Raw genomic sequence first — 19739 nt, 5'->3', positions numbered from 1 at the left:
TGCATGTCATAGCGAATGGTCGTTCTGCTGTATGGTTGATTTGCATGTTAGCCTTTTATTACATAGAATTAACATCAGCCCAGCTGGTGTGGCTCAGTGGTTGAGCATCAACCTATGAACTAGGAGGTCACAATTCGATTCTCAGTCAGGGTACATTCCCTGGTTGCAGGCTGGATCCCCAGTGCGGGGCATGCAGAAGGCAGCAGATCAGTGATTCTCTCTCATCATCGATGTTTCTATCTCTCTTTCTCTCCCTTCCTCTCTGAAATCAATATATATATATATATAATTCTTAACATCAAAGGATGAGTTAAAAATGATGATTCTTAGTTTAACCCAGAAAGAAAAAGCACCAAAACGCAGAGCTTTCAGAGGAAGAGAGCTAAGCTCAGTTTGGGACAATTATATTAGTAGGTGATTTGTGAAAATAAGTGTGTATCCACTTATGCAAGCTTAAAAATCTGTCAATGGACATAAAAGATAGAACATGTCTTTTGTCCCTCTTTTTCCATGTTTTGTACAAAGTTCACAAAATGATGTCCATATAGGACATGGCATGAATGGAAGGTAAAATACCACACTGTTGGTGATGCCTGTGGATTTATGGGGAATGGGAGAAACAGTTGAGTTACTGCATGTGGATATGGGCATGGTATGTGGGAGTGAAAGTAGCGTGCATAAGAGTGAGTATTCATTTGGGTGAAGACTACATGCCTGTCTATTGATATGTGTGCTAAAGAATGTGCTTATGGTGGGAAAGGGCGAATCCATATATACAGTGACACATGCATTTCTCTGGAAAATAAGATGATCTTGTTTTAAACCGGCATTTTCTAAATTACGTAGCTGTGTTTCCCGGGACACTGTGTCTGCTAAGATGTGAACAAAGAAAGCTTATTGGTTCAGATTAGTTTGGGAAAAGCTGCAGGTGACACCTGCCCTCTGAGAGTCCCAATGGGCCACCAGGACGCATTAAGGCTCTGAGAAGTCCTGCAGCAAGGAAACCCACCTCACTTTTCTAAAATATAGCATTTTCAAAATTATTTGGCCATAAAACTTCTTCGTTCAATAAACATACACATATAACTGAAGGATCCCAGTGTTCCAAGAAAACCTGTTTGGAAAAGCTGCTATAAATGTGTCCAGAGCAGCAGAAACACAGGGTGAAAATAATGAAAGGGACTTCGGTAAATGTGGGCGAATCCAATACAAAATTTTCCGGTCAAACATAATTCCTTGCAGGCCTAATCATTCCTGAAAATTATCTTCAAAGCTAAATTAGCTCTCAAACTTCCTAGGCAGGTAGGTCTGTGTGTACAGCTATTAACGGGATGTGATATGCATTTTAAAAGAGGGAAGATTTCAGGCTTTTCTATACAAACGGGGCTGCTATTGAAGTACTCTGGGTATGTGCTCTCCCTTCAGTGACTGAAAACTCTACTTTGCAATCTGACAAATACCATGTCTTTTGAATAATGCAAACTAAGAAAGTGCTATTTGGTTTCCATGGTCAAACCTACATAAAAATGGATTAGGAACATAAAGACAAACGCAGACTATTTAATTGTAGAACCATTTCAATGATAAATAAAAGGCAGTCTAGTTGAATGAAATAAAAATAATAACACTGATGATAATAATTTTAACAATAGGAAATAACCATGATGAACACCTTGCTTTGCATCAGATACCATTTCAGGTACACAACATCGGTCGTGTACAATCTATCTAACCCTCACCTGAAAACACACACACACACACACACACACACACACACACACACACACACACACACAGCCTGAGGCTAGAGAACTAATCCATCAAAGAAAGGAACATAAAAATTATAGCTAGCATTTATTGGGCACTTACTATGTGTTGGGCATAATTGTAAACATTTTACATTAATAATTCATGTGAGCCTAACAACAACCCTGTGAGGTGGGCACCAGCGTTGTCTGCATTTCACAGATAGGAGCACAGCGAGGAAGTCCTGCAGAAAGGAAACCCACCTCACTTTTCTAAAATATAGCATTTTCAAAGCAATCTCAGAGCAATGGGCCATCCTACTGGGCAACAGAAGAACCGGGGTTTGCTCTCTGGGCTGTTTCCAAATAATGTGCTCTTCCCACTTTTCTACAATCCTAATCTGAAAATATCTGTATACTTTGCATTCTCTGATTTTATGACAAATCAATGTAATTGTAACAGTTACGACAAAGTGGCTCATGTAGAGACTTTTGATCATTATAAGCAATTGTGTCCCTAAAGGACATTCTCACAGTTACTTTAGTAAAAGAATAAAATCAGTTTTAGAAGCCAATACCCCTACTTCTATGCTTCCTTCATCCTCCCAGTTCAGTCCTGAGAGGTGTTACTTGAATTGACTTCTGTTGGCTGCTTTTGATGTATTCAGCAATAAAATGCATCAGTAAACTCTAAAAGCAGCTGACACTCTGTGATGCATTTATGAATTTCTGTCCTGAGTTCAGTGCTATATTGCTAAAGTATTAAGTCAAACAAATTTGATTTTTTTCCCAAGTCTATTGGGATGCTGCCTGTTTCAGCCAAACAAACTGCTCTCCGTAGGCCTCTTGCACGCATCTGCACTTAAGAAGTCAAGTCTCATGTCACAGTGATTAAAGCCGGAATTCAGGTTTCAGGTAAGTATCCATTCCTCAGGTAATAGAAATGGTATGTCCAGACCGAAGGTTAAACCAGCTCCTCGGCCACTGACCAATTTGGAGAATTGTTGATGTCAAACTAAGCAAGAAACAAGGGAAACAACCTCTATAGAGCATTTTTCGCTAGTGCAAGGAAGTGCACTGCACATGATTCCATTTATTAATTGCCCAGAATCACCCCGGGAGGGAGGTCATTACTACGTCTATTAACAGACATTAACGAGTAGATAAGCCTGGGGAGACACAGTTGTTGACAAAGCTGGGACCCGAACCAAAGTCTGGTATGAAAACCTGTTGTCCTTTCTGTTAATTACATTATTTCCTGAGAATAAAAAGGAGGAAAGATTTATTGTTGGACAAAATAGCTGCTTTCACATGTGATCACAGAGAAGAAGCTGGAGACTTGTTTTACTTAACACCATGCAAGAGAGCTGGGACCACGGCCGGGCAATAAAACTTGGGATAAAATAAGAATACTTTTCTAACGCTGACCTGTTTGAAAACGGAAAAGAATGCATGGCTTCCCGAGTTTGAGTCCCTGCCAGTAAATGTGTCCAAGAAGAACCTGCAGTGCCAAGGCCTCTTCTGGGCTCTACAATCATTTAATTCTAAGGTTCTAAGCAAAACGTCTCTTCTCTAGGAAATCCTTGCTATGAGAATCCTTCTCTCCCAGCCTCCATGTTTCCATCCCATCCCAGCTGTGTGACCTTAGCAAGTCCAACTGCTGTTCCTCAGCTTACTTAGGAGTGAAAAAGGAATAATACCACCTTCCAGGCAAGGTTATTAGAAGATCAAAAATGACAAGATGTTGGAAATGCTAACCCTCAGAAAGCTCAAATAGTGTTAGTTACCTCTTCCTACACGTCTATGAGGTCAAAGTCAGTGTCAGAATCAGGATCCATTCTGGGAGAGCTTCAATCGCACCAAATGCACAGGGAAGGAAGTGCGCCAGGACGCGAGGTCTCCCCTTAGACATGTCTGGATCAATCATGAGTGTGCACTTGCTACTGACTTGTCTGTGTTCCTGCTTGCTCATGCCCAAGAAAATAGTGCAGTGTTCTTATGCATACTTCCAGGCTTTCTGATGTGCATTTCTTAATAAATTCTATGTAAAAGCATCAATTAACTTAGCTTTTTATATGCCATTCACATCCTCTAACTTTTTCCTTGATGCATTTAATAAAATATAACACTATTCTGTTTTATAATTAATCATGAATATTCTCTCTCAAAGAGGGTTTGTTGGCCACCAGTCAATGTCTACTGCCCTTATCCTATATAATAAAAGGCTAATATGCAAATTGTCCCCAATGACGGGAGTTAGATGTTCACTGACCACCAGGGGGCGGCACAGAACATGACGGGTGTCAGTGGTGCTGGCAGCGGACTGCAGTGGAGGTGCCGGCTCTGATGGGTCCCAAGGAGAGCAGGACTGTGGTGGGATGGTGGAGCAGGTGAGCAGGCAGTGCCAGGCCAAGGCAGGTGCGAGCTGGGGCCCCAATCGCCCCACTGGTCACCCCACAGATTGGCCCTGATCACCAGCCAGGCCTAGGGACCCTACCGTGCATGAATTTCATGCACCAGGCCTCTAATTTAATATAGAAAATGTTTTAGACATACAGAAAAATTAGTGTTGCCAAACCATCAGAACTTTCGGCTGCACTCCTGCTTTGTAGTACCAAAAAAAGCTAACTGGAAGACTTTCAAAAGAGAGTGGAATGTATTCAAAATAGATATAACAATTAAGACACATGTGGGTGATTTTTAAAATTCAGCTCTGAGTTTCAAGTAGCTATTGATAAGAAAAGGTGCTGTTATAGAAGCATTCCATCATACATAGAACTTTAAAGAATACATCTGGTGTTTAAAGTAGGATGGTGTATATAATCTTTATGTCTGTGTAGGAAAAGCATAGTAGTAGGAGATTAAAACTTTAAGCAAGTTTAATTCCATTTGAATAGAAAGAGAATTTATCATTTAAAACTGTATTGTCAGACTATGGCCAAGGTGGGTCTCAGGTTACTGTGGGGGTTCACACGCACTCATAGGACTCTAAGAACAAACTTATTCTGATTCATTGCCCTCGGGTGTCTAGAACACACATGGGCTCCCAACATGTGAGATGATGGTGGCAATTTCGTGTCTCTATCACGCTGAGCACACTGTGGAGAAAACCATATGTCATAGTTTAAGGAGCCTTTCCTGATCATTATTTCCAGCTCTGGAGTGAAGAACAAGCCTTTGGGGGATTACATTTCAAATATGTAGGGTTTATCTGTTGTTCTTTTATTTTTACAAACAACAGAAATGAAGTGTGTATGTGTGTTTATGAAGGTTAAATTAATAAAATATCAAATAATAAAAATTTAAAGACATTATAATTTGGATCTTAACTTCTCTAAGCACAAATATTTGATGGTAGAAAATAAGTATTTATGGTTTATGAGAAAGCAAAATACTCCTAAAATCAGATATATAAACAAATATATATGCAACCACACAATCTATGGTACATATGTATATGCATGAATATGTACACCTATAAATGTTATATAAAATAGGGAAATATTAAAAATAAACAGAAGTCTAATGTTTATTTCTTTAATAGCCTTTCTCATACATCTCTATATTTTAAAACATAACAATATGAGAATTCTATTACATTAAAATGTCTGGACTGTAAGTGGAATAAAAGTCAGATATAATCAGTGCAAGGAAATATTTAAAACAAAACAAACAACCAAAATCAAGCTTTTTGTTCCTGACCTAATGTTCCCCAGCTCTGTACCTCAGAGACTCCCTAGTCAGTGGAGAGAAGATGAATTACATCGGAAGTAAAAGACATGAAGCACCAGAAATCACAGGCTATGATAAGTCTACTGTGTCTGGTTCATAGGGAGGGAAATTGAAAAACTTGGCAAAGCACTAAAGGAAAAAAAATAATAACCTAGCCATTTCAGAATTGATTTTCAAAAATTATTTATTCTAGAAAAATGCAACTCATTGTTGTTTAATTTGTTTTCCTTAAACACAATCAAACTCAACTAAACAGGAATTAGGAGTATTAAATCAAAAGTGGAAATTTGTCTTGATAGCCTCTAAATCTGAAATTATTATATTCCTATTTCCTTCCAAGGGTCGTACTCTAAACTTGACCATTCTGTTCCTACCCTCCCTCAAAGGCACTGTATGTAGTCACTAATTTTCATTTTACCAACCATTTCCAGTCCCGATTTCGGTTTCCCAAGCAGTGTCTAAATGCTGTGTAGCACGCCGCTGTTAGTGACAGTTATGATAAAATCACAACTGTTGCTTGTGAGTCAGCAAAAGGAGGAATAAAGTGCTCAGCTTCTTATCTAGAAAACATGTGACCTGTTGGTAGTTCTAAGTTAGCTCCGTGTTTGAACCCAGCAGCACTCTGGTCAGATCTAACCACCACGCTAGGCTGGTAACAGGTTTCTCCAGGGCTCCAGTGCCTTTGAAAGCTAACCTTTTCAGCCGGCCCGTACACCCTTCAGACTGAAAATAAATGCAACAAAATTTTATTGGGAATAACACCCCCCAAACTATCAATAATTTAAATGTCTTCCCAAATAAAATACAACAACAACGAAATAACAGATGTTTATGAGACAGCCTAAGGGAAGCCAGAGAGAAGATAATGGTTTCAATATTTATTTTTAGACATGAATATAAATTCCTTTAAATTGTGGACTACCTATTAAGTCAAAATGCAAAACTGTATGAATCAGGGCAAACCAGAAAAGGAGACAGCCAGCAGTACAAATTCCAACAGAAGTCACAGCACTCTTACTAAAATAAGTGGTCCTTGGGGGCTGGGCCAGACAGCAAACAAACTTAAGATACTATCTTTTCCCTGAGAGTCATCTTTATATTTCATCAAAAGAAGGGCATCTTAAGTTTACAACTAGGATTCTATATAATTTTTATACTATATAAATATTGCAAGGCAGTATTCTCCACTCCATGTGCACATAATTGTAAAAGTTAGAATACAATTATATAGCACCATATTATTGTTTCAAATTTATTATAAACTTAAAAATAAATATTTATTTTTAACACTCTTTTTAGTATTAAAACACTATAGAACTTTCTGAAGATTATCTCATCTTCTATATCAAAAGAAATTGTCCTTATACTATAAATCAGCTCTATCTATTGTCTGTTTCAATATGAATCTATTTTAACTTATGTTTATATTTAAGAGGATAGCAACAAAATAAGCTTTAAAAAAGAAAATAATCATTTTACCCTCTAGTATCAAAAAATCTGCAATGCCTCTAGCCAATATATTTCAATCCTAGAAAGGCACTTGATTTTAAAAGTAATATTTTGATAAGTAACACAAATTATTTAATAACACTGCTCATCACTTCTATTGCTTTCTTACTTTCAAACAAATGTCATCCCTTTAATGATAATATGACTCCCCCTTGCCCCAAGGGCTAGTAAACTTTGACAATCTAAAACGTGAACTTGAATGTGAGCTTGAATAATTGCTGTTTCAATACAACCTGTTGCAATGGAGAATGTAAGCCCTTTGAGAGCTGTCATCTAAACATCTGCGAGAACCATGACTATCAAACCCAGCCAGTCCACTGTAACGGTATTATTGCAGACAGAGAGACCCACCTCAGGCTCAGGGCTAGCAGTTGCTCCTTTGACCTCAGTAGCTCCCCCACTTTAAAACTGGCATAGCCCAGGAAACTCCGCTGAAAATGAAAGAACAGTTTTCATTAACTTCTGAGGTTCCTAATACATCTGCTGTCATAGCGATCACACAAAATTAGTCTCTAGAAGAAGAAAATGTTAAATCTCTTAGTCTGATAAACATTTCACGGACAGAAATACAATCATCACTGATATATCCACCTCATGGGGTAAGTCCCAGGGGTGCAAATGCATCCTTTCCATTAAAAACAAAGACAAATAGCCTGAAAAATAACAAAATGTGTGACACAGAAGCCAGGACTGTTCCACTGGCTAATTTTCTCCCCGTATGAAAGCTGGTGTAAAAGAAAGATGCTAAACTTTCCATATTTACCAATGCCACTGTCGTTCTTAGAATTCTTCGTCACTGGCAGCAACAACGTTGTATTCCAGATATGAGCAAATCTGGTTGTTGGAGCTATTTTTATGTGGAACTCTGGACAAGTTATAAATAGAAATGCTCTATTTTCCCCCCATCACAGCAATGTTTAAAAGCGTTTGTTTCCTTTGTTATTTCTATACTAGCATGGGACAATTTCACCCTGACACACAAGAAATCATGGGACTTGTTCAGTTACGTTTTCTAAAATTGCTTTTTTAACCTATCATTCCGGGTGTTGACTATCTATGAATATCTACTTTCTCCACTCTTTGACTCATAATGTGAGGAATAAAACTCTAAATGGGTTGTTCTTTTCCCAAATAAAAATCTTTCATCTCTTTTTAACATTCCTGGCTTCTTCTGATTTAAAAGTCACAGTATTGTGGTATACCATAAATAGGATTTCTCATTCTCCCCTCAAGGTCAAGAAGTAAAGATGAAAATATCAAACCCATATTACTGTCTGTGCCATTGCTGCCTAACACACTGTAATATGCTACAAGATCAGCACTACATCTTCCAGAACATTCTGCCTTCATAAGTCTGTTATCAGGCTTCCCTAGAATGAAAGACTGGAGGCCAACTGGGGCTTTTCAGACGAAAGTGTGCAATTATTCCAAGCATAAAAGGCTGCGTCCACACCGAGTAATTGTTGATAACAAGAAAGGAAAGCTTCTGGTCCAAACTTTTCTCCCTCTTTTCCAAGTTCTAACCTAGGAGAAGTGTTCCAAAAGGCTTCAAGGCAAACATTTGAAATAAACTCAGTTTTTAAGTTAGAGATGCTTATATGTTAGGGATGATAAACCCAATTCATTAACTTGAAACTCAAAGAAATGGTTTAGACACTGAGTCACCAAAGCCAGAAGCATATGATGCTAAATTGTTAGGTGGAGACTGTTAGGTGAAAACAGAGGGCTTGTGAAAATACTGGGTCACGGAGGGATGAAATGAGAATGAACCGAGGCACAGAAGGATGTCCAAGAGCCGTGTGAACAAAGCCTGAAGAAATATGGGGCAGAGCGAGCCCACGAGAGATCAGTTGAACAGAAGCACTTATGTAACTTCATCAGAGATACCAAACACAACATCCTTACATACAAGAGCATAAGACTCGGCTATTCCTGGTTCCTTGTCCTGTTGAGTTTTTCTTTATTAGCACTTATCACAACACACACACACACACACACACACACACACACACACACACACACCTGCTTATTCTGTACCCCCCAAATAAGTGAGATTTGAGGCTTCTCAAGGAGCTTTATTCTGTTTTCTGAAAGCCCCCCACAATCTAGCATACAGTAGGCATGTGATAAATATTTACTGACAATGAATAAATGAATGAATGAATGAATGGGATAGGCAGAGCTTCAAGTAAGTTATTTTATTAGATAGAGGAGAAATGCTCTTTCTGCAGATATTGATGAACTACTATAATTCACTGAAATGTGAGAAATCAAAACAATGTTATTGTGCAGATTGTATGCTGTTGTAGTAAATTTTATTTAACATTTTGTATTTTAAAGAGGTTTCACTTTCTTTTTCACTGATAATCAGCGTCTTTCATTTACATTACACTTCTCACTTATTATCCTTTCTCAAAGAAGACTTTTAACTGATTAGAAACTTCATAATACCTCAGCATTTGCCTTTTGAGATTCTGAAGATACAAAGCATTTTGGAATAAATTAAAAACTACACATGTCATGAATGTTACTGTGGTCTCTTCAGCAAGAAAAAGAGCAAATGCCCCAGACGGGAATGCAGCAAGGAGACAGGTGGAGTGGCTATTTCCAGACATGGGCAACAGACACGCCACGAGGCACAGCTGCAAGTAGAGATTGTGGCCATAAGCCACTGCCTGTCTCTCCTGTCCACCAGACCGGGAGCTGCTGTGCAAGCAGGACCTTGGCTTGACCATCTCTGAGTCAAGCCCAGCACCTGGGACATAGGGGCTGCACCCGGAGTGCCTGCAATGTGCCAAGAATGCCCGTTAGTCAGTCTTCCATCACAACTGTCAGCCACATGCCTAATCTCAACAGATAATAAAGAGATCTTACAGAAATAACACAACATGTTAAAAATCAATCTGGGGCAAAGGCATCCTAGCACTACATTATAAAAATGTACCAAACCAGAGGACGTGTCATTTAGGTATAAACGCTACCATATTTATTTTAAAAATAACTATCCCGGGACTACATATTGCATAAAATGCATGAATGAAACCCCAAAATTTCATGACAATGTATAATTGTTTCACATTGCAACACCAACAATGGCATTGCCTGCCTATACATTTATTTTCGAGAAGGTTTTTATGTACTAGTTTTACTTCAAAATAAATGAAACTAGGTTCCTCTGCACCTGCCCCCTCCCCCCAAAGAAATGGAAAACACATCATTCATTCCATGAATATTCATTCGTGTCCGGTAAAAGAATGAATTAGAGGGAAAAGTCTTTATTTTTGAAACCTGAATTCCCATGAGGGGAAATAGCAGACAAAGAATGTAAAATAAATAATTTTGTTTAACCTGATGTAAAAGAATAACACTATAAAACTATTTCATCTTTGCTGTTACTGTAATCATAATCATAAAATTTTTTAATATTTCAAGTAGAACTCAAGGAACAATGTTTTCCATCTCTCCATCAGTGCTATTTCTAAAATTCTCACCTTAAAGGTTTTTAAACTGGAAGCTCCAATATCAGGGGGAAATTAAAAAGACAAACAAAGCATGTCAGCCTCACTAGAGCTGGAGCTCAGAGGTCTGAAATGTAGTCCTAAAGCAATCATTCTGTTTCAAACGGAAACCAGGCAACTCCATCATCCGCCCAGGCCCTGGGCGGGCTGTCCACTGATGGCACCACCAGCCCTTGTTTTTCTGTCTTCTCTTTTACAAACCTGCGCTCTTGGACAAGTTACTCCACCACTCTAGGCCTTAGTTTCTGTATGAAAAAGGTGCATATGATCATTGTGTATCTTCCTCTCTCTCTCTCTCTCTCTCTCTCTCTCTCTCTCACACACACACACACACACACACACACACACACACACACACACACATACACACACACACCTGCTTATTCTGTACCCCCAAAATAAGTGAGATTTGAGGCTCCTTAAGGAGCTTTATTCTGTTTCTCATAGTCATTGTCTTGGATTGGAGTCGGAGCTATCCAGGAAAAGCACTTAGTACGCTGCTCAGAAAGAGGAGCATTCTATAATATCAGCTGTCACAGTTATTAAGACAATACACTCAAGCCCTGGCCGGGTTGCTCCATTTGTTTAAGCATGATCCTGTGCACCCAAAGGTTGGAGACTCGATCACCAGTAGAAGTGCATTTGGAGGCAATCAATTGATGTTTCCCTCTCATATCAATGGTTTGTTTCTCTCTCTCTCTCTCTCTCTCTCTCTCTCTCTCTCTCTCTCTCTGCCTCTCTCTAAAAAAAAAATCAATGAACATATCCTCAGATGAGGATTTAATATAATAATAATACACTCAAAAGTCAGATGACTTAAAAGTGTTATAAGTCTACCTTAAATACTTTTTGGAAAAGTCAGAGTATTTAAAAATATACACATATATTTTCTCATATAGTCTATGAGAAATTCCTGCAATAAAAGACACACACACACAAACACACACACACATACATATATATGTTTAAAAATAAACAATAGGTTCAGAAAAATATAAATTAAAAGAAATACTAGATTACAAGTGCAAAAAAAAAAAAAAAACACACACACAACAAAAAACAAGATACGAAGTTTGTATGGTCCTATACAGTTACTGTTGTTGCATGTTACCTATGATTCCATATAGCTCAAATTTTTGTCAGATCATGTGGAATGTTCAGCAGTGCCCAAGAAATGTCCACCTGGAATCAAATGATGTCAGGGTTTGTGAAGACACTGCCAGTCTGCAAGGGAAGAAACTGGGGCCCAGAGGAGTTAACTGCTTACACCTGGTCACAGGCCAATTCGAGTGCAGGCTTCCTGCTTTTCGGTCCAGCATTCTTCCACCTCCATCACACTGGGCCTCATTTCCAAGACAGGTGGCAATGCCCTTCCTTCTGAGAGCCCTCTGCCTTCACTGCACGCAGCTCTGACCTTTCTAGCCCACTCATGACAGGGCAATGATCGCTCTGGTCCAAGCACCCAAAGCAGATGATCATTAAATGGCTTCATGCACGATTTCAATCACTCACTTGGCTGGAGTGTGTGATATCAAGTGGAGGAAAAAAGGAAGGCACCTGTCTCAATCCCTGGCTCCTCTCCACAGGGACTGTACAAGTAAGCAGTTTATCTCACCAGCCTTCGCAGGGACTCTGAGCAAGTCACAGATATCCTGGATGCTCAGTGGGGTTGTACACCCCCCTGGAGCAGGTCCTCAATGGTCCCCTGGTCGAGCACTACTGCATAAGGAGCCAGAGGATGTACAACCTCAAACACATGGCCATGAGCTGGGCAAACCTCCATCAGATACATTCATCTAACTAAGCCTTTACCCAGAGTACAGGCCTCCTTTATACTGAAATTTGCATGGAATCTCCCAAGATTTTCCAAATACTGTCTAGAGCTGCACAATCCAATGTGTAGCCACCAGCTTGAGCCCTAGCTTGAGCCATAGCTCTAAATTAAGATGTGCTCTAAGGGTGAAATGCACATCAAATTTATAAGATGTGGCATGAACAAAAAGAAGTGTGATAAATAATTTATTGATAATTAATTATATTGATTACTAGAGGCCTGGTGCACGAAATTCATGCGGGGGGGAGGGTGTCCCTCAGCCCAGCCTGCAGCCTCTCCAATCGAGGGATGTTCAACTGCCTGTTCACAGGGATCGGGCCATGGGGGTGTGGCCAGCCTGGGTGAGGGGCTGAGGGCTGTTTTCAGGCTGGCCACACCCCCTTCAGGGTGGTGGTCCCCACTGGGGTGCCTGGCCAGCCTGGGTGAGGGGTTGATGGCTGTTTGCAGGCTGGCCACACCCCCCGGCAACCCAAGCTCCCAGCCCCTCCTTTTTTTTCTCTTTTTTTTTTCAGCACCTCCTTGAGTGGAGGCCAGGGCCAGCTGGAAGCAGGTATCTGGGATTTATTTATCTTCTATAATTGAAAGTTGTAGCCTTGAGTGGAGGCCAGGGCCGGCCAGGGCGGGCAGGAAGCTTGGCTTCCTCCATCACCGGGGGCAACCCAAGCCTCCTGCTGGCTCCAGCTTTTTAGCCACTGCCATCTTTGTTGGGTTAATTTGCATACTCACTCCTGATTGGCTAGTGGGTGTAACGGAGTGATGGTCAATTTGCATGTTTCTCTTTTATTCGTGTAGATATTTGAAATGATAATATTTTACAGATAGTATTGGGTTAAATGAAATATTAAAATTAATCTCACCTGTTTTTTTTTGTTTGTTTGTTTGTTTGTTTTTACTTTTTTTAAATCCTGGACTCCTAGGAAGTTTAAAATTACATTTATGGTACACATTATATTTCTTTGAATAGGGCTAGCTTAGAGTTTAAATGGGTACAGTGATAATACTTTGACCTATTCTTATAAAACTACATACAGGAACTGTGGTGTATGTTTTCAAAGTTCTCTGAAGAGCTGACGGTGATATCATGAGGCTGATACACAACATCTTCCCTCACATAACCTACAAGACAGGTCCTTTTTCAGAGCCCGGATATTTTTTTCACTGTCAAGCCTAATAGTTACGGTTACATGGTTTCCCACCCCACAGGAATGGAAAGTGGATAGATGACCTATTCACACTGAAAGAAAGCATCCCACCTATGTTTGTGCTCACGAGAGGGCCAGCATTTCAATCATCTGCCACGCAGAGTACTCTGATAGCCAGCATTAACCTGAGAAACGTCAGAGCCAGCAGAAAGGCACCTCACCCTCAGCATGGATAAGCACAGAGGAACCTGTCCCCTTGCCTCTCCCCTCACCACAGCATGAGCAACAAGAGCAGGAAAGGGTAGGACATGCGTGAGTATCAGACTATGCTCGCCCCCCACCACAGGCTGCCGGAGGCACAGAGATGTCCAGCCTGCAGTGGAAAACTGTGTCAGGAGAGGACAGAAGAAAATACTTTAAAATCGGAGAAGAGATTCAAGTCTTATAATGAATACGATGTGTTCCAAGAACCTGAGTGAGAAAAAAAAATAGTAGGGAAAGTCATACAATTAGGTCAAGACAGCAATAAAGCTTCAAGCAAGGGGGATGTAACACAGAGTAGTTGGGGCAGGATGTGGACAATCAGAGGGGAAAAAATTAAACTTTCTTATAAAATAATTAATAACATTTTAATAGTTACAAATTTCAAAAGGCCTTACACTTGATGAAGGACGAGTAAAGGGTGTGATGACAGTGCGCAGTGGAGGCCCTAGCTTGAAGGAGGGCGCCTGGGGTGGACATAAACAAAAGGTGTCTGACCTCAGCCCAGATCAGGGAGGGAGACAGTGCCTGAGCAATGAAGGCCTGAGGCTGGGAAGAACTTGCTAGTCCCGTTGGAGAAATTAAAACGAAGGCCCTGTAGTCTGGGCACAGAGACTGGTAGTGAAAGTGAGAGCAGCCCAAGAGGTGAAGCAGAAAACAAAGCACAGAGATACTCTTGAGTCAGAGGTATTCAACCAGTGCCCAGGAAGAAACAAGAAGCTTGTGTTAGGCATGAGAGAGCACCAATACTCTTCTCCTTCTACCCTACCAGATTCAGAGATGGCTGGCATTCTTCCCGGTCATATTTTTGAAGGGCTGCCTTGGCAGGCTCAGGTGGCATGTTTTGACATGTTTAAGCAGCAAGAAACAGAAAGCATCACAGTCCTGTGGCTGGTTGGTTCTCTGCCTCCTTCCTGAGGAGGTAGAACTCACATCTACAATTTCCCCAGCCTCCCGGTGGTCCAGGAGTGTTTGCTGGGAATTGCATCTCAGTTACCTGCAGGGCAATTTCTAGACTCCTCTCTAGCCAGCTGCCCTAAATGCCGACTCAATGGAGGATTATTTTCAGAAGATAAGAAATGTATTCCATGTAACTCAGCAAATATGTTCCAGAGCTTCCTCATATACTCACACCCTGTTAATTTAACTCAATTTCATTTGTCAGCCACTAGGCAGGAAGCCAAGGAAAACCCAAATCATAAGCTTCGAAGTGATGTGTGTGCCTTTTGGAAACAAAAGAAATACTTACCCCAATCTCTGGCAGGGTATCCTTATGTTCAGGCAGGACACTGGTTCGAACCTATGGAGAAAAACAAGCATTTTCTAGGTGATTCTGGAGTAGAAACCAGTGCAGAAGCTTCACAGGTGCTGGCTTTTACTTTGCTTCGTCTGACGTCAGTCCAGACGCTCTGGTTAATCATTGCTGAAGTACCTGTGTACAACCCCCACTGCAGAGCAAGGAAGCTGTCCTTTTATAGCTCCCAGCTTTCCTAATGTTCCCGAGTACACAGAGCTGCCTGGATCCTCACCCACCACCACCTGTCAAACACAGAGATATCTGGCCTGTAAGTGAATCACCTTTAATTTCCATAAAAAGCAACCCCTCATTCAATATTCCAGTGAAATGATAGAACTGGTGTAGAGGAAGTTATTCATATATGCTCAATAGATATTTATTCTCTGAATGAGCACCCAAACCTACAGTTCTTATAAGTTAACCCTCCCACTCGAGAATTCTGGGCCAAACTATCAGATACCATTATCTAGATTCACTTGAAAACGAATTCTCAATTGGGGGAGAGGGAAACAGTGTAAAATAATTAGTCATCTGGGTAGGCTTTTCACAAGTTTGAAAAGCATTCCAAGTGAACTATCAACACCTTAGATAATAAGTAGACACCAGTCTTCTGCTGAGCGGTCATGCTTTGCTTAGCCTGGCTGGGCATTAGAATTACTGGGGACCTTTTCAAACTTTGGTGATCTATCCTGCTCTCAGACATGGGCTTTATTTATTTTTTTAATCAGTACAGAGGTCTTTTATTTTTTCACACTTGTCATGCCATGAATTCATAGAGAATGGGCTCCCGCAGCTCAGGCTCCTTTCCGTGTGCTTCTCTGGGTGGAGCAGGCAGGCACTTCAGTTGAACCCAGGTACCTTTCTGTTTGGCTTCCTTCTTCTTCTGATCATGTTCCTTCGCACGTTTCAGGAGGGTATCGCGGCTCTTAGAGTGCTTACTATGCTGAATCCATACATTAATTCTCTTGGCAAGAATCTTGCCCTTGTTTGTTCACAACAATGCCCACTGCATGCTGGGTGACACTGTAGACTCTTCCAGTTTTGCCACGGGAACAGTTGTGGGGCCTTCCTTTTCGAGCAGTGCCCACTCCCTTGATGTCCACAATATCACCTTTCTTACAGATCCGCATGTACGCGGCCGAAGGAACAACTCTGAAAGGCCTAGAGAACACAGAGCGGGTGCCTCCCCTCTTTCCCTTTGTGTTAGTCATTTTGGCAAATTAATGGAAGATAGTGGTTCCGGCCGAAAAGCCAGATGTGGATTCTAATGTTAAGCGGCTGAGTCTACGGTTCTCTATGTCAGCAAAAGAATGTTCAGCCTAAGAAACGGTGTTATAAGAGTTCATCTGATCCCGACTGATGACAACTGCCGGGAAGCAAAATCTCAACAGACTGAGAAACTGCTCCAGAGAATGGCAGTTTTGCAGCTTATTTTATACACTAGTAGCCCGTTTGCACGAAGATTCGTGCAATAGACCTTCATTCACCTGGCTGCCTGCACCAGTTTTCTGCCGGCACCAGGGACCCAGGCCTTGGCTGTGGCCACCGCCTTCTGCCTTTTTCAGGGTTGGGGCTTGGCCCCAGGCAGTGGCCTTGGGCTCGGCCGCACCCAAAATCCCTGCTAAGGATCGCAGGAGCCGACCCCCAGTGGTTTCCTGCGATCCGTGCAGGCTCCCCGCTGGTGCCCAAGGCCGGGAAAGCCTCGGGCAGCTTTCCCGGCCTTGGGCTCCACCACACCCCAATGTCCCTGCAACAGTTTCCTGGTGGGCGTGGTTGGTGGGCATGGCTTGGTTGATGGGCATGGCTTGAGCGTAGCGAAGGTGTGGTCAATTTGCATATTTGTCTATTATAAGGTAAGATTATAAGGTAAGATTAGAATCAAAGGAAGAGACATAAGGAGGGTTACATGAAATCTATTGGTGGTAGATTAAGGGGGCAGGAGAAAGTAAAGCAAGAACTCTCTGGGATTGGATAAAAAGCAAGAGGGAGAGACACTTCTTTGATAGTGTTGAGTGCAGGATAGTTAACGTTTACCGCTCTCAGAGAGGATATGCGGGGGATAAGATAGCAATGTGGTGTCCTGCCCTGCGGCCCCTGGTTGTACCTTTGCTGGGGATAGAAAAGAAAATGACTCAGACATTTCAAAGGTATGTTATATTAGACTCTCAAAAACAAAGACAATGTCAAAAGTAAAGGTTGACCCGTGACAGGGAAGTTAAAGGCCCAGGAAGTGGCTAGCACTGTGACCCACTTTCAGTCAGGAATTTCTACCTGTGGGCTTCCCTGCGTGGTCATGTTGGGACTCTGGGTTTGAAAAGCCACCGTGCAGGACTCGCAGGTTTAGTACGTGGCCTCTTTTTCATCCACATCTACTTAAGACAAAAATGTTTCAAATGAAAAGAAATCATGACTACCTTTCTCACTTAAGAAAAAGCTGGTAAAAAGCAGGAGGAAACATAAAGCCTAAATTTAACATTATTTCAGTTGAAGTAAGGATGAGATAAACAAGGTAATTTTGTGAGCCAATGTCAGCCCAATAAATTCCATTAAAATAAATAAATACCGATCTACTAGTACATATTAGCACACTCCGTTAAACTGGAGAGCAGAGGGTTGGGAGGGCTGATGGAACAGAGGGACCCAGGACACCTGGACCAACGCTGTAGGAGTCATTTTAACAAAATTCCTCCAGAGGGACAGTATTGCCGATCACATTGCTTTTCAAATCCTTTCACCCCTGACATGCCTGACCCTGCAAGGTCAATGTTCCCTGGTTGAAGGGATGTGTAAAATGACCCTCCTAATGTCCAAACACATGAACCAGCTCCTAATGGCCTACTCATCTTTACCATGGTTTCCAGTTCCTTGGAAAAAGCCTCAGGCCGTGGTGAAACAGTCCATTTTAACTTCCAGCTTAGCACTCTTTCTCTGCTTCTTTATGACACATCCAGCTCTATCGTGGGCACAGTTTGTCAGTCATTATGACACAAAATTGTTCACCAGAGCACAAAATAAATGACAAGAGAGATGGACCAGAGTAAACAACACAATTTGCAGAACACACTCGATTTCATGACGCAGCGCTCACTGGAGAAGAGCATTAGCAGTTTGGTAGCTGCATCAGTGTTCTTTAGTTCACAATGTTCAGCTGCACTATTCAGCCTCATTAGAGGGAAATCATTAGCTGGCCTCAAAGGATGAGGAAACTACATATTAATAGTGGCCTGTAGTGGACCATACAGTGTGTATGTGCATATGGTGTCTTTCACTCTCCCCCACCTTTCTCTCTCTCTCCATATATATATACTCTCCATAGATACACTCTGATATATACATCAGAATGGACTATATAGACAGTGGATAAATATTCACACACATGCAACTCATTTTTTTTGCATGTGTATATTTATGCATCATTTAAAAAATATTTTAACACTCAAATATCATTATCCAAAGGGATATGCTTGAATTTAGAAATAAAGTGAAAAAGTCAGAAGCTGGTGAGGGTCAACATATGCAGAAATGCATACACTACGTGATATATAATGTTGGACAGTTGGATTAATAGTAAAAATTCCTGCAACATAGTCATTAAACTCCAAAATTTATATTGATTTTATCAGAACACTTATTCCTTATAAATATAAGTAAACTAGAGAAACAAGATTCTCAATCCAAATTTGTGCACAATTTAAAAAAATCTAAAGATATCCACAGACAAGATTGCCATATCCAACATGTGTGTGAAACTGTGTTACTTTACTTAATAGAAGCACTTTTGAAAAGTACACATATGTCACATTTTCCTAAATTGAGTTATGTTTACCAGTAAATCACTGATTTAGAGTTTCTAATTTTGAGAAATTAAAAGATAAAACTTGTAAACCAATTTTAAATTCTATAAAGTCAGATTTTCATATGAAACATTTATTTATATTAGTATGTATGTATATTTCTAAAACATTTATATTTAAGGCCAACACTCTGATATAATGACACATAGGTTACACATCAATGATGCATTTCTTTTTTTATTGATTTCAGAGAGGAAGGGAAAGGAAAAGAGAGATAGAAACATCAATGATGTTAGAGAATCACCGATCAGCTGCCTCCTGCATGCCCCACACTGGCTTGATGCCCACAACCCAGGCATATGGCCTGACCAGGAACCAAACCCATGACTTCCTGGCTCCTAAGTTGATGCTCAACTACTGAGCCATGCCAGCCAGGCCAATGATACATTTCTTATGTAATATATACCCCTCATTACAGTGAACTCAAACTAGGTGGCCAGCACCGAGTTTGCTAGTGAATAAGGTCCCATTTGGGATTTCAGAGTCTAGTGGGTGAGGCAAGTGTATGAATAATCCACTACAATGTAATAAAGGCTATACTGGAAATGTGAGCATTTTCCTGTGCGCATCCAGAGAGAGTAGTAACTAATTCAGACTGTGAGTGTCAGGAGAGGTTTCACAAAAGAGATGGTGTGGGTCTGAAGGATGACTGGGAGTTTTAGGCAATGAAGGATATGACAAAGCAAGCCGGGTGCTATATAAAAGGCATGCATCATAGAGTTATAAAAGCCCGTTTGTGGTTGAGAAAGAGTGGGTATTCCTTGATGCTTATAACATGGGGACTTTCATGAAAGGGGCAAGAGGTAAAAATACTCGAGGAGACAGGTTGGGATCATTTGCTATAAAG

The 19739-nt window shown here is 40.9% G+C and overlaps 1 protein-coding gene and 1 pseudogene across 6 annotated transcripts in view; both read right to left on the bottom strand.

The window, feature by feature from the left end:
* The window catches only part of INPP4B (inositol polyphosphate-4-phosphatase type II B), a 564192-nt gene that overhangs the window by 180954 nt on the left and 363499 nt on the right, over nucleotides 1-19739 (bottom strand). For 3 of the 5 annotated variants that reach the window (XM_079772160.1, XM_079772161.1, XM_079772164.1), the window contains exons 8-9: nucleotides 14991-15041; nucleotides 7338-7417 (exon numbers count right to left, since the gene is read on the bottom strand). In XM_079772160.1, the coding sequence (XP_079628286.1) occupies nucleotides 7338-7417; nucleotides 14991-15041 (131 nt within the window). Of the gene's footprint in view, nucleotides 1-7337; nucleotides 7418-7577; nucleotides 7696-7749; nucleotides 7802-14990; nucleotides 15042-19739 lie in introns of those variants that run through there. The other 2 variants (XM_079772163.1, XM_079772162.1) reach the window with 2 other exon arrangements.
* LOC307100773 (large ribosomal subunit protein eL21-like) lies at nucleotides 15796-16249 on the bottom strand (annotated as a pseudogene). Its single transcript has one exon. The product of its transcript is annotated as a large ribosomal subunit protein eL21-like (transcript).

The sequence above is a fragment of the Cnephaeus nilssonii genome (genome assembly GCF_951640355.1).
Source record: "Cnephaeus nilssonii genome assembly, chromosome: 5".
Taxonomy (NCBI): domain Eukaryota; kingdom Metazoa; phylum Chordata; class Mammalia; order Chiroptera; family Vespertilionidae; genus Cnephaeus; species Cnephaeus nilssonii.
The sequence above is the reverse complement of the archived record's forward strand: the minus strand, read 5'-3'. Positions and strand labels throughout refer to the sequence as shown.